Here is a 15412-nt window from a genome sequence, read left to right as displayed (position 1 = left end):
CTACTCCTAAAAAATATTTGTAAAATTGTAAAAAATGTTTATATGCATCTCATTTTTCTTTAAGGAAAACTGTCTGCAATTAAAAAAAGAAACAAATGATTGCGTTATTTGAACACATTTACACACATGGTGGTCTGCTGACCATCATAGCAAGCCACCATACTCATGACTCTAGCCATATTAATGAGGTAGGTCGCAATGCGATCCAATACGTTTCAGTATTTTGTATTACCATAGGTTGGTTCGCAAAATACCAATGCATTTGATAGAAGTCGGTGTGCAGAAAAGGACCACTTCAAAAAGAAATTACAAATTGTAAATCGTTTTTTATTTGCAATTTGCAATTTTCGATTTTCTATTTGGATTATTAGTACATGAGAGCTTAAGTTATTTTCAAATAGTACAGCTTGGAAACAGTGAGCAAGGTTTGTCTCTTTCTGAGCTGTGGTGACAGAAAATGAAGCACCAAATTACAGAAATATTGCGTTATATGAATTCACTTTACGTCCCGCAGGAGAATTAAACAGGTGCTCGGCTCTGTGCTGCACCAGAAAAGTCCATCATGATACAGCCCCTAATATGTAAAAATAAAAAAGCAACTAGACCGCCATCTTAAGGTCAAACTCACCCTCAAGGCCTGACAAAAGCATTAAAAGTAGTAAGCAAAATATAAAAGGATTGATTATGTATAGAATGCATGAACAATGATTGTGTGTATTAATTAGATGTAATATTGTGCCTCTTGCCTTCAGGGGCGGCTCCTTGGCTATGGCGGAGGAGCGTCGCCCCACTCTTTTCTCATAGTGCGAGAAGCAAAAACATAAAATGGCAATACATTTTAGGGGTTTTTTTGCCGGCGGGTGGGTGGGGCTGCTCTGCTTACAGAGCAGCAGGGCAGGGGAGGAGTGGTTTGCCCCCTACTGAGTGCGCAATGACTGTTTGGTTGGCCATATTGGGTCGCCTAAACCAGCCATGCCCAATCCCCTGTAATGCAGCCTGCATGGAGAACATAACCACCCCTACAGCCCCTGGCTGAGCGCTGTGTCGCGGCGCTCAGACCAATCGCAATGCTCCATCGCAGCATTGTGATTAGCTTAGGGGTGGGAGCCTGGCTGTCTGCTTTCTGTTCCAGCCTGGAGTCGGACACAGGCGAGCAGGAAAGAAGATGTTACACCAAACAGACAATAGCATCGGGAGAGAGAGAAATACTGCTCTGACCCTACTGTATGTATCTTTATAGTAAATAGTAACCAAACCTTTGACATGACCATATTCAAGTGGGTTCTCATGATGTTTCTGTCAATACCAGTCCTATCTTAGAGTTCAGAATTAGGCTCATCTAAGATCCAAGATCTTTGGTTCACAACCTTATGACTTCCAAACAACATTTCCTCTTCCATGGAAGGAAGATATTAGTATATAGTTTTTTTTCCTCCATATGTCGTTATTAGCATTTTGCAATATGCAAACGGAACAAAACTCAGAGTCTAAACCCGAAAACATTCCTTCAGCATAGTATCTAACCAACTGCTGCCAAGTGTGCTCCCTTATGGGCCTGGCGTGGGGGGGGGGTGTGCGTGCATGCATAATGATCCAGAAGGCATACTCTTGAACAAATCTTCAGAGGAAGGGAGGGGGGCCAGCTGTCACCTTCCATTCGCTCTCTCTGCCATACATTTCACTCTCCTGCCGCACAGCCCCAACAGTACCCAGCGAGGGGGGAGCCCTCCCAAGTGTTCTAGAAGGGCCACCTTCACCCCCTTCCCAGGGGGCCACCACTACAGCCACAGGCGTAATCGGAGTCGAGCCATCCTCCATTCCCCTCCATACTCTCCAAGGCAGTCCACCATCATGCCCCACATCTCCAAATCCTTCTCTGCATTTTCATCCATGTGTACCTTTCTAAGCCTACATTCTTCAGCCACTGCCCATTCCAGCAGGTCAGCTCTCCACTTACCCTGCGTCGGCGGTACCGGACTTGCCAATGAAGGGCAATACAACACTTGGCTAGCACTAGTCCGAGTTGGGCTCATTTATATCCTATCTTCTATCCGCCCCTAGGGAGCGGCAAAAATCCCAAGATACAGTGGCGTATCGTCCGATTTCCCTGACTCTTATCTGTTTCACGTCCCACAGCAACTCCGCTGAGAAGGATTGCATACAACACATGCCCATGTAACATGAATAAAATCAGCTGGGGTTTCACACAGCCCATCGACTGCATTTGGTAAACCCTATGCAGCCGCTGTGGCATCAGATAGGCCCTATTGAGGTGGTAGAATTGTGCCAATTGAAACCTGGAGTTGCAGACTGTTTTTTTTTTTTGCACCTGTACCATAGCCTGCTTCCATTCTCAATGTCCTTATTCCAATTATTGCAAGCAGACATTATGTCCATCTGCCTGTCCTCCTTCAGGACATGGGATTCGCTGGGCTCCTCTGGGAAATGTGTCCCGATCTCTCAAGATATACAGAACACGCTTGCTTACTGTAGAAACTGCCCCAGTGCTCTTCCAAAAAGTATTCCTGCTTCTGCTGGTGTCACAAAAGAGTCATTCAAAAACAGGTATCCCGCCCCCTGACAGCCTCCATCCAACCATTGCGAGAAATCCATGGAGGTGCGGGTGAGTATGAATGGAGGCCGCAACCACCATATGTGAAGTAGCCTGGCATACTGCACATGCTTCAGAGCATGGAGGGCCACTCTTTCTCATGCCGGTGCAATCCGGGCAACTAGGAAGAGGGTTACATGGTGGCACCCTATGACCCTCCTCATAACCAGCCTGGGGAGGTCTTTGTCTTTTACCAGTCCCTCCAGGAGTTCAATCTGCCCTCAGCTAGGTCCAGTTTTAAGACTTCTAGTCTGGCACTGCTTCATTTCCCTTCCCACACCAATAGCCCGTTGACCTACCAGAATAAGTAGTTCGATAGGACACAGAACGAGATTTACAGAGTGTAGAGACACCTGGACAGAAATACCATATACTAGTATATAGATATAGGGCCAGAGGCATTTTCTAAATGAACAAGTGGCTTCCCTTCTTCCCATCTCTGTTAGCCGGTCATGGGCTTATCAAACTGTGTTGTGCCAGATAATTTCTGTGGCAGTGCAGTGTATACCCGTAGTATCATGTCCAACTTGCTGGAGGCTCTCTGAATATTCAAGCTATGCAACTAATCTGCTGATCCTTCTGGGTCATCAGATATCAGCATAGAACTTCAGGTTCTGCTGTCTTGCCTTGTTTGCTCATGGCTACTAAACTAGTCACAATACTGACAACTCTTACACCATCTCACAAATCCAGGATTAAAATTCTCATTGAAAAGGACCTCCCAGCTTTATCACAACTGTTGTCTCATCCCCAATGGTGTTAAAGGGGAGCTTAGGTAATCTTATTCCCACAATATAAGACCTGTGACAGGAAGAATTCATATTAGGGAGGGCTACAGATTTTTTTACATAAAAAGTAAACATTATTTCAGAGAGCACAAGTAGGGGCGGGGACCATTAAACATAAGTAGTTTCAAATGAGAAGGACCTACAAAGAACCCCACTTAACTCCTTTGATGATACTCAGTGAATAGAGACTGTCAGATTCTTTGGGGGCAAAGGGAGGTGCCAGTCCCCAAGACAAAGGCACTATTTAGAACAGGGATCACCCACAGAAAGGTTTTATCATTACGCCATTTTGTTTTTATCTCTCTGTATTAGGAGCTTAGGGGAGGCTCTGAGCAAAGATACGGGCATGAGTGCAACACACTGGGAACTTTCCACCCAGAGATACCGAGGTGAGTCTGCTCAGCCTTCCTTGTAATGCCCATACCAAATCCTATGCCAGAAACAAGACTGAAGAAAGCCTGGATGGCTTGTTGGTGCGCATCTCTATGTTGTGAACAGAGTTATCCAGAAGTTAGGTGACCCCAGATTGTGGCCTACTTTTCTGTTGCTTAGGTTGAGTTGGCTGCCTCTGTAAAGCCTTGTTCTAGTGAACACAATCTTCTTTGTGAATGTTCACCCAGTTGGAGTAAACATTTTGAAGAAGGGCAGGCTCATCTCACTCCATCACGCATGCATAGGGAAATCCAGTTGCCTGTAAATTGTTCTCCTGCATTTTCGATGTTTCTCATTCATATGGCACCTCTCGCAGAAGTATGAGGCTTGTCCATCTCTTTTCAGATGCATGTGCCAGCAGATGTCATCAATGGGGGTGGCACCTTGGGATACTTGACTTGCTTTCTGTAAGCACTTTTCTGGACACGTGCAATGAAGAATAAGCTCACTGAGGGCAGCATTCACCATAAATGTTATGGTTACTGCTACTGCCATCCTCCAATTCATTCCTGATATGAAATCTTGCCAGGTTGTAGGCTCAGGCAGAGTGTATCTAAAAGTATGAATCTGTTACTCACCTTTTGTAATAACTTCTGTAAATGTACAAAAGCATCACCTCCATCTCAATAGCTGCAGTAAAGGTGAGATGCAATGCTAGTGATTTGGTGTTTCACAGAGAGACTAGAGATGAAGCACACAGAGGACTCTATGTTATAGCAATAGGGCCAAACAGTGTATAGTACAATAATGTTGATACTCCTGTATTTTGTGCAAGTAAGCTGGAGAAATCTTTGCATGTTATGAATGCACAGTGTGTAGGATTAAGAGCACTCCAACCCCTCCATGGCAATTCCCGTGCCAACATCCATGAACTCTTATTTGACCACAAATAAAAGAGTGATCATACGATTAAACCACCCTGTAGTTGTATTCGTGTTTATTTTCATGCAAGAGAAAGAGTTGAATCTTGTAGTACGGAGTAGAATACTATTGCTGCTACAGTTTCATACTTCAAGCAAGGAGTTGGGTGGGCCATCCAAACATATTTACAGTTGCAAAAGCAGAGTGGTGGGTTAAAATAGAAGAGGCAATCATTACCACCCACATCACACATAATGCCCACCTCCTCAAGATCTAACCTCAGTCCCTCATTGACAGATCTCTAATGTCATTTTTAGCAGACACCCTGAAAACATTGGATGCCAAGATTGCTACTGAAAGGGCCAGGTACATTAATTCTAGACCATCTCTAGAGACACATTCCAGTGGTTCTTTTTGGCAGCACAAAAGTTTAAAGGGGAGAAAAGTTGTTAATAAACAGTAAATTTGCCAATAATTCTCTTTGATGCATAATAACCCACTGACAACTACGTAAGAGTAATTAGATTATTAAAATACCAAAAATAACTGGACATTGACACACCTCAACACGAGGGTATAGAAATACAAAGGAATTAGCATGAATCCAAATCTCTGCATCCAGTTTAGATGGTGCAGCATGAACAAAACTATTAATTGAAGAAGTGAATACAGGAAATCAGGAAGCATCCAAGTTACCCTGCATCGAGGGTTGATGAGGGGAAAGCATTAAATCTAACCCTACTTTAACACTAAGATGACATCCCTACATAAGCATTTTCCATTAGGAAGGGAAAAGGTGTCAGTTGCGGAGTCTTCCTAAGAACTCTCTCCTCCATCCATGGGTCAATTAGAAAGAGCTCATTCTAGGATGTTCTCTATCTGAAGGCAAGAAAGAAGAGGGCACTTTCCCTATTTCTAACAATAAGTTATCCACAGGTAGAATTCCCATAGTGCACCTCGCACCCGTCATCCACTCTGGGTACAGTCCTGAGTGTACTTTTCCACGGTGTTCTCCATGTACAACCTTGGCAACATTCTGTCCTTGGCTCCCAGGCCTTCTCCCATGTGAAACCACTGCCTTTCCTTTATCAGCCACAGTCACACAATTGTAACTTCTTCTCTCCTTGCCTAACTGCTAAAACAAAGACATTATTCTGTCTAAAGGAATGCTTCTTCACATGAATTACAAAACGTGAGAAAGAACAGCTTCCACAGAGCTCATGAAATTCAACTATTAATTCATAAGCTAGAGTTGTCAGGAACTTGCATTTCAGGCCTACAACTTTAGCTAACATAAGAACGCATCATTTAAACATTACAGGAATACAGAATCATTATTACATTTCAACTAATACATTTACCTACTTCTGAAAATGTCCCCATTAATAAACACAATTTAGTACATGAGTAGTGTCAGATGTCACAGCACGAGTTCGTCAGGTTAACATTTTCTGCTAGTTACACTCGTTTCCTACGTTAATACCCCATGACACTTGTCAATAGCCTAAAATACATCACGCAGTTATGGTAATACATTCAAAATTTAAACACTTCATGTTTACACAAGACATGATTATATGTGGGTGCGCTCTACACGTGATTATGATGCACCCCTACAAATAAAATGAGACTCCCACTCCATCACTATATATACTCTAATTCTCTTCACCACTCTGGTCTTTACCTTTAGCTCCAGAATCCGCTGTTCGTTTGTGTTGTCATGCATGATCACGGTGGCAATGCAAGTTCTGGTCATATACGGCTTTGTCCGCAGTTCGCTACCCTCTTGTAACCTGTGTAAAAAAAAAAACATTGCAGGTTGCTCAGGAGTCCATCACTTTAGTTTTTGGCTATGGTTCATTACAGAGTGAGCATCTTTTTGTATCTGATAAAACGTTCTGTTCATTTTTACATCACTCTCTAGGTGCTTCGCAGTAACATCAGCATGGACGTTCACAAGTGTGGTTATGTATTATACAACCATAATGTACTATGAAAAAATATAACTCAGTAAATATTTTTTAATTGTCCAAGATCTGGTTTTAGTGTTTGCGTAGATTAACCTTGATTCATTCAGTACCTCTTTACATTGTCTTTTATAGCATTCCATTAAGTCACTCTTTTTAGGTCTGGCCGAAAGACCGCTTTAGCTGTTTCTAGCATGTTTTCCAAAAAATATCATACAAAATATACGTACATAGTTATAGGGGCTCCCACTCAACATTCTTTCTCCATTGGTCTGTTGACATACCACTCAAATGTTACTCCCTCCCACCACAGCAGAAGGTATAGTTCAGCAGGCCAGTACACTCCAGCCATTTGATGCTTTCACTTTGAGTGTCTGCCTTTTGCCTTTGTACATGTACACATACACATACAAAAATAGAAATTGTTAGACACTTGCACTTCTCAATGATTGATAGTAGGTTTACATTGACTCTTTTTATAACTCTCAAGACATTTATTGTGAATTACAATGTTCATTCCTCACTATAAACCATCTTTAGTATATTTATTTATCCCATTGAAAATTAGCACAAAGCATTGGAGTAGCTAGAGTGTATATGCCGATGTTTAGGTTGAAGCCACACTCTACACAGGTTTGTGATTGACATTTCAACCACTGAGAGAGCTCTCTAGTAACTACTTGTGAAACTACATCTCCCCTATTGGAGTGTTGTAGCAGCACTGTCGGTCTGCAGAAAATACTCCTTTCAACTGAAAGTCATTTTGAAGAGAAATCAGAGTGTGTTACTCAAAGATAAAGCTTACACACACCAAAACATAAACTGTCTGCAATACAAATGTACTTGTACTTACCATGAATAAAAGTTCCTAGAGATAGCAGGGTGCGAAAACATATATTTTTTAAAATAAAGAAATGTTTTGAAATCTGTTATCTTGACTCATTATTATGAACCAGCTTTGGCAAATAATTAATCCTATGGAAAACAAGCACAAACTATTAAAATTGCAAACATGTGTATGCATGTTTTTATTATTCTAAAGCCACCCACCCTCATTTGGCTGCAGGTTATTTGAAGCAGTTGCTTCTGACTTGACCTGGACCTCTATTAACAGGTGAAACTGCAACTTCATGAAAATATTTCAATGCTTTTCTAGTTGACTTGTGAGGGACACCTAGTAACAACTAGTAGAACTGCTGCCTCAGTTAAGAATTTCAATGCGTTTTTACTTGAGTAGAAAGTGACTCCTAGTAACGACTACTGGAACTGCAGCTTCAAGTAAGAATTTCAGTGCTTTTGTATCTGGCTCAGAAGGGACACCCAATAATTACTGGTGAGACTGCGGTTTCATGTAAGAATTTCAAGGCTTTTTCATTGGACTAGAAAGTGAAACCTAGTAAGGACTTGTGAAACTGAAGCTTCATGAAAGAATTTCAATGCTTTTGCATTCGTCTTTTAAGGGACACTTAGTAATGACAACTAGAACTGCAGCTTAATAAAAGCATTTCAATGCTTTTGACTTGTTAGGGGCACATAGTAACTCCTAGTGGAACTGCAGCTCGATGTAAGAATTTCAGTGCTTATGCATTTGACTTGTGAGGGACTACTAATAATTTGTGGAGCTAAACCTTCACTAAAGAGTATAAATGGTTTTGCATTTCTCTCAATAGGGCCTTGATGAACCGCAGCTCTGGGCAGAACAAGGAATTGTGAAGATTTAGCATTTGACTCGAGAGGGACCACTTTAATGACTTGAACTGCAGGTTTTAGTGTGTGTATATATCGCCGGTAGATAGTTATAGTTAGGACCTAGTTTCCATAGGAATTCTTTTTTTTTTAATTTGCCAATAAATTTTGTGCCATTTGATGAATCCTCACAAAATGTTCAAAACTAGTTAGCCACTGACTGCAGTGCTGCCTTAACCCCTTGTGTGCCCATGACGAGCTGGACTCGTCATGGGCCGCGGTTGCGCTGTGCCCATGACGAGTCCAGCTCGTCATGAACCCCGCCCGCTAATGTAACGGCCGGCACAGGGCGGGGAAAGGGCGTGGCACACAAGGGGTTAAAAGTGTGGGGTGATCTGTCCAGGGTTGGCCAAGAAAAAGGGGGCGCCCATAATACATTTTCCCCATACAATTACCAATAGGGACTGTAGACCGAGCTACAGCCCGAACTGCTGAACGGAATTGCACCAAATTTAGCAGAAAGGTAAATATTAGTCCAGAGAGGTGCCTTTTTCTCATTTGGTTTAAATCCTTTGAGTAGTTTTAGAGATATTAACCAAAATCCAAATTTGTATATATAGGGGCGCATATCCTCTGAAAATCCGACAGTCCCCGTGCACAAATCTGATTGGCTGCCAGCACTAGAACCAGGAAGTGTTGGCAGCCATCTTGGGGCTCATCCCAGAAAAAAAAGTTTGAAAAAAAGAGACTGGGAGAATTCCGCAAGGCAAAAAAAAAAATGTTTTGGTTTTTATATTGTCAGTGGGAGCTCTGCTAGAACCCCAGCTCCTACCAGAAAAAAAAGTCTTGATGCCTAGGAATACGATCACATCTCTATCAAACAAAGAAGCTCTTAACTTCTGTAAAGTACAAATCATCCAAGTGTGTTTTCTCTACACTTCCATGAACATTTTTGGATTAGGATAGAGCAGATTTTGAATCCCTCGTGGGACGGAATTACATCCACGATTTATGTAGGAACCTGACTCCCTTGATTTAGTTAATGACAATATGGGTCACACATGGTGCACACGTGCACATTGTTTTTGAATGACACTTTCGTAATCAACACCTTTGCATGCCTGATTTTACAGCTATTGAATTCACCCGTAGTATATATTCCTCTTGCGGGCCCTCGTAGCTGTACTTTTTCACCCGTTTATGTTTCTTCTACCAAAGACAGATGTTTTCTGATCTTATACAAATCTCTACTCACGTTCAACCCTTATCATGTGTGGACACATTTCTGTCTATCTCTTCCATTATTCTCCATCTCTACTCTGGGCCCTTTTTCAGTCCCAAATAAGATCATCTTTAGATTTAGTATATGTTTTTAACTTCACATACGTGTATGCTGGCCTCTCAGACGCTTTGGTGCCGATTACGATCCTGGAAAAACCAGGTACGAACCGTCGGTCGGAGCGTTTTCTCCGTCCGACTCGTACCCGGTTGTAAAACTTCACAAACATGGAAGTACGATTCGCACGGAAACACCATTTCCGTACGATTCGTAAAAAACACGGACCGACGAAAATATACATACGAATGTGATCCGGGAATGCTCCGACGTGACGTCGGGACGCTTTCAGGCAGCGTTTCACGACCCAGGAAGTACGATTCGAACCGACAGCAGTCCGGATGGCAATATTTTCAAGGCACCCAAAAAGTGCCGGAAAAGCGAAGTACGCCGTGAAACGACCAGAATAGGGGGCCCGGTACGCGCCGTACCCCCCCCAGCCCCCGTGAGTACGCGCCAAACCCCCCGTGTATGTACACCCATGTACGTGTCGAGCCCCCCGTGTATGTACACCCGTGTACGTGTCGAACCCCCCCGTGTATGTACACCCGTGTACGTTCGAGTCGTACCCCCTGTGTATGTACACCCATGTACGCGCCGAACCCCCGTGTATGTACACCCGTGTACGTGCCGAACCCCCCGTGTATGTACACCCGTGTACGTGTCGAACCCCCAGTGTATGTACACCCGTGTACGTTCGAGTCGTACCCCCCGTGTATGTACACCCGTGTACGTGTCGAACCCCCCGTGTATGTACACCCATGTATCTGTCGAACCCCCTGTGTATGTACACCCGTATACGTTCGAGTCGTACCCCCGTGTATGTACACCCGTGTACGTGTCGAACCCCTGTGTATGTACACCCGTGTACGTTCGAGTCGTACCCCCGTGTATGTACACCCGTGTACGTGTCGAACCCCCCCGTGTATGTACACCCATGTACGTGTCGAACCCCCCCGTGTATGTACACCCGTGTACGTGTCGAAACCCCCGTGTATGTACACCCGTGTACGTGTCGAACCCCCGTGTATGTACACCCGTGTACGTTCGAGTCGTACCCCTGTGTATGTGTGTACGTGTCGAACCGCCCCGTGTATGTACACCCGTGTACGTGTCGAACCCCCCGTGTATGTACACCCGTGTACGCATCGAACCCCCCGTTTATGTACACCCGTATACGTGTCGAACCCCCCGTGTATGTACACCCGTGTACGTGTCGAAACCCCCCGTGTATGTACACCCGACACGTACACGGGTGTACATACACGGGGGTACGACTCGAACGTACACGGGTGTACATACACGGGGGGGTTCGACATGTACACGGGTGTACATACACGGGGGGGTTTCGACACGTACACGGGTGTACATACACGGGGGGTACGACTCGAACGTACACGGGTGTACATACACGGGGGGTTTCGACACGTACACGGGTGTACATACACGGGGGGTTTCAACACGTATACGGGTGTACATACACGGGGGGGTACGACTCGAACGTACACGGGTGTACATACATGGGGGTTCGACACGTACACGGGTGTACATACACGGGGGGTTTCGACACGTACACGGGTGTACATACACGGGGGGGTTCGACACGTACACGGGTGTACATACACGGGGGGTTTCGACACGTATACGGGTGTACATACACGGGGGGTACGACTCGAACGTACACGGGTGTACATACACAGGGGGTTCGACACGTACACGGGTGTACATACACGGGGGGTACGACTCGAATGTACACGGGTGTACATACACGGGGGGGTTCGACACTTACACGGGGGGGTACGACTCGAACGTACACGGGTGTACATACACGGGGGGTTCGACATGTACACGGGTGTACATACACGGGGGTACGACTCGAACATACACGGGTGTACATACACGGGGTTCGGCGCGTACATACGGGGGCTGGGGGGGTGGTTCGGCGCATATGTGGGCACATGTCTCCATGGTTGCAATGGGAGTTCGGTGCGGACGGTGTTTTTTCCATACGGTTGTGACATCGGATGCACGGGATGGATTGTACTTGCGCGGTCGGACTTTACTTTTCACGTTTGTACGGTAAATCGTCCGGGGACGTGTAGGACACATTTTCCGACCCGAGGACGTGTGGGGAATTATTCCCAATGCGACTCGTATGGAGTTTTTCCCATGCGAATCGTACTTGGCAGTTTGTACGGCACTTGTACGATTCGTACGGTAAAAAGACCGGATACGAGTCGTACGGGGAAAATTTTTCCAGGATCCTAATCGGCACCTTTGTCTTTGTTTTACAAATGTTTTAGACTATGTTCTCCTGATGTTGTAAGGGGATACATTGGTTTATTTGTCTATAGCAGCCTTGAAAAAGTCGCGGGATATTGCCCTTTTGCGACGAAACACGTGTCGGCTGCTATTGTTCTAAGGAGATCTTTCAGCCTGAAGATACACTGGATTAAAAAACAAGAAAACTTACATACGTCCAAGATATTTTGTGCTTACTCTTTTGCCATTTATTTCTGATCCATAAGTTATTGTTTTGATGTGTGCTAAGGATTTGTTAAACATTTAGAATGTATTTGTTGGCCTAGGTCACAAAGTTTTGAAGAGGTTGGTGGTTCTCCTCACCATGTTAGCACTGTTACCCAGATATTATTACCTCGATTATTTAACTAGTGTTATTTTCCTGTGTGGCGCTCGAAAACCTACAACAAACATACCACTATAGCTAGTCATTAAGATGCTCAGAGCAACAATCCCATTGGCAAAGTTACAGACAAACGATTACTGGAGACATGTCCTCTCCGTTCTTTACAGCGCTGTATTGTAGGAGATGCACTATACATTTACCCAACAGGTAGCACATACTAATTAGTCAGTAGAAAGTACTCCAGTTGGGTAGAGATGTTGCAAAAAATGGAGACCTGTTCTTGGATAAATACCCAGGTCAGGATTCATTCTGGCACGATGCTCATTTCACAGAAATTAAACCTCAACAGGTTACAGTCAGGGAAAACATTTTAAAAACCATTGAAAATCACTCACAAAACCAAAAGTTACAGGGACGTGATAGTTAGGAAATACAATTTTAAAAAACTTAGAAATTCACTGCAAAATTTGAAGGATGTTATGTGATGTATTATGTGAGGTCATAAGCAGAGCTTTGGGGGCGTAAGTTGTAGTTAGCTCAGGTAACTCTAACAGCAACATTTCTCAGATTTTGTATGAGTAAAATCTGAGCCTAACTATAATGTCTTTGTAACCTTTTATTTTTACAAAGACAGATATATGCCCTTCACCAAATATCATTATCTATTGGTTTGCATTTTACATGTTCCTGCGACAGCCCGTAGCATAGGACAATGGGCATTCAACAGGGACATAAACATAGTGCCACTCAAAAAACAGTTCCCCAACAAACTTTAGAAGGCACTTGACTTAACCAGTGATTGCTAGAATCTATCCTATCTATCCTATCTATCCTATCTATCCTATCTATCCTATCTATCCTATCTATCCTATCTATCCTATCTATCTATCCTATCTATCTATATATATACACAGTTACTGAAAGTTGCGATATTGATTCATCAGCATATACCAGCATTGGCATGGTTACTTATCCTATTGAAATCAAGCATAATAAATTGGGGTAACAAAGGTGGATCTGCACATTTTTATGTTGAAGCCACACACCCTCAACTTTGTGAAGGACATTTGAAGCAGTTGCATCTAACTCAAGAAGCGCATTTAGTAACAACATGAGTTATTGAAGATTTGTAACAGACGTGCTAAGCAGTTGCTTCTGACTTGAGAAGCTCTGGTTCCGATTGCCATTCTGGGTTAGGGCTCACACTGGTCACAACTATGGCCTCTCCTTAAGACGATGGCTTGAACTTGGCAACGGTCCTTGTCCTTTCCAGTGGCTCCCGTGGTATACGGGGTCAGCGACCTTACTCTACACAGGTCTACAACCTGATTGGCACAGCAGTAATCCGCACGGCGGCCCCACCATGTATGCAGGGTCTTCAACTTCACTCCGCACATGGGCTACGTCTCCGTCATCATGGCAGTGATGTTCACCACAGCTAGCTTCACAGCTGCCCCCTCTGGCATAAAGGGCCACAGACTTGAACCTGCATATGAGCAACACACTGATTGGTGCTGCAGCAGTCTTCTCACATCTTGCTACAGGGGTCCACTCACCAGGATCGCCCACTATAACTCGCTCCCTTGAATTCTCTCTTCCCAATAAGTCATACTGGTTTTAGCAAGCAGGCAGGCAATGGTGCTCCAGGGGCAGGTGGTCTTGGATGTCACTGGGTGATGTTCTGTCACCCAGCTGGAATGGCAAGCCTTACCCTCCAGCCCTAGTCTCAGGCAGAAGTCTTGCAGCGCTTTTCCTCCTTGACAGCCTGACTGGCTGCATGATGGTTCACCCTTTGGGGGCCTCAAGCTCCCCTTCAAACAATATATTTCCAGACACCAAATGTGTTTTACGGTCTGAGTCTTGGAAGTTTGTTTTGAGGGTATGCTTCCTTTTGAAAGGCCCTCTCCTCTGTCCTGCCCAACCTCCAGAATGCAGCCTATCACAGCAGGAGCAACATCAAATGCAGGCCATGGAAGTGATTAGAGGTTCACACCTGGATGTCAGCCACAGTGTTTTGTGCATCAAAAAGTTGCCCCTAGCCCTACTCTTTATGATTCTCTTGTCAGCCCCATCTCCTTTCCTGACTCAAAGAGCACCCTTTGAAATATACTGAAGATCCTGGTTCTTTATTGCTCCAGTGTCTGTCCCACCCAACCCACAATTCTGTCTGCGGGGATTCCTCTACCTCCTCATTCTCCTCCAGTCAGGCCTGGGTCTTCCAAAATAGAACCCAGACTCTTCCAAGTATTGTACCATTCACAAGCACACTTGCATCCAGCACATGCATACAAAACACATGATCTGCAAAGAGCTACATGCTAAATTGATGTGGGCCAAGGGTGAGTTAAGCACACAGCAGTAGAATGTTCTGTATGCCTTACTCCAGTAACACATTTAAAAATGCCGGTTTACTTCTAATGATCACTACACGATATGCTGCTACTGCCATGCTCGTGCTACTTAACTCCTGGCAAATGCAGTGGCTTTTCACCACTATGTGCAGAGCGCTTTGGGCACAATCCATGAGACAGACCTATGTCATGGTGCACACACATGGCCCGTGTTCGCCTATGGCAACAACAATCAGCTCCAGGGATCCAGATACCATTGTGGCTGGGCCACTCAGGGTAGGGATACACGTCCGTCACCCTGCTAGGGACTTTACCATCCCAACAGGCTGACATCTTTAAATGTTTTTTAATGTATCATTGTTTACTGCTCTAGGGTGCATTTAAAGCATTAAAGAATGCAAGATAAAGAGTGAAAATAACAAACAATTCACAAATGGCCACCCAGACATTTGCACACTTGTTATTTCACCTTTTAATAATTTGTATTATACCTGTGGCACAAACTACTATAGAGGCCATCTTTGAATGTTTTTTAATTCTTTATCATTTTTCAAGATTGTTGACATGTTCCTCTCAATGATATGGAATGAGAAAGAATGAGGAAAAATATTCAAATGGAGTCGATGTGGATGAAATGCTCAAAGTAGGCCGAACACTGCTCTGTGCTTTTTAAAATGGTAGGTAGTAGAAAAATATGAATGACAGTTTAACAGACAAATAAATGAAGGGAGCT

At 44.1% G+C, this 15412-nt stretch overlaps 1 protein-coding gene across 2 annotated transcripts in view; it reads right to left on the bottom strand.

Annotated features, from left to right (window-relative positions):
- LOC146784178 (uncharacterized protein C5orf52-like) overlaps nt 1-15412 on the bottom strand; it is a 93960-nt gene that overhangs the window by 22692 nt on the left and 55856 nt on the right. For both annotated transcript variants that reach the window (XM_085634417.1, XM_085634418.1), the window contains exon 2: nt 6377-6485. In XM_085634417.1, the coding sequence (XP_085490543.1) occupies nt 6377-6485 (109 nt within the window). The remainder of the gene's footprint in view (nt 1-6376; nt 6486-15412) is intronic.

Source organism: Triturus cristatus, chromosome 11 (assembly GCF_964204655.1).
Source record: "Triturus cristatus chromosome 11, aTriCri1.1, whole genome shotgun sequence".
Lineage (NCBI taxonomy): Eukaryota > Metazoa > Chordata > Amphibia > Caudata > Salamandridae > Triturus > Triturus cristatus.
Note: the sequence above shows the minus strand (reverse complement) of the source record. Positions and strands in the feature narration are given on the sequence as shown.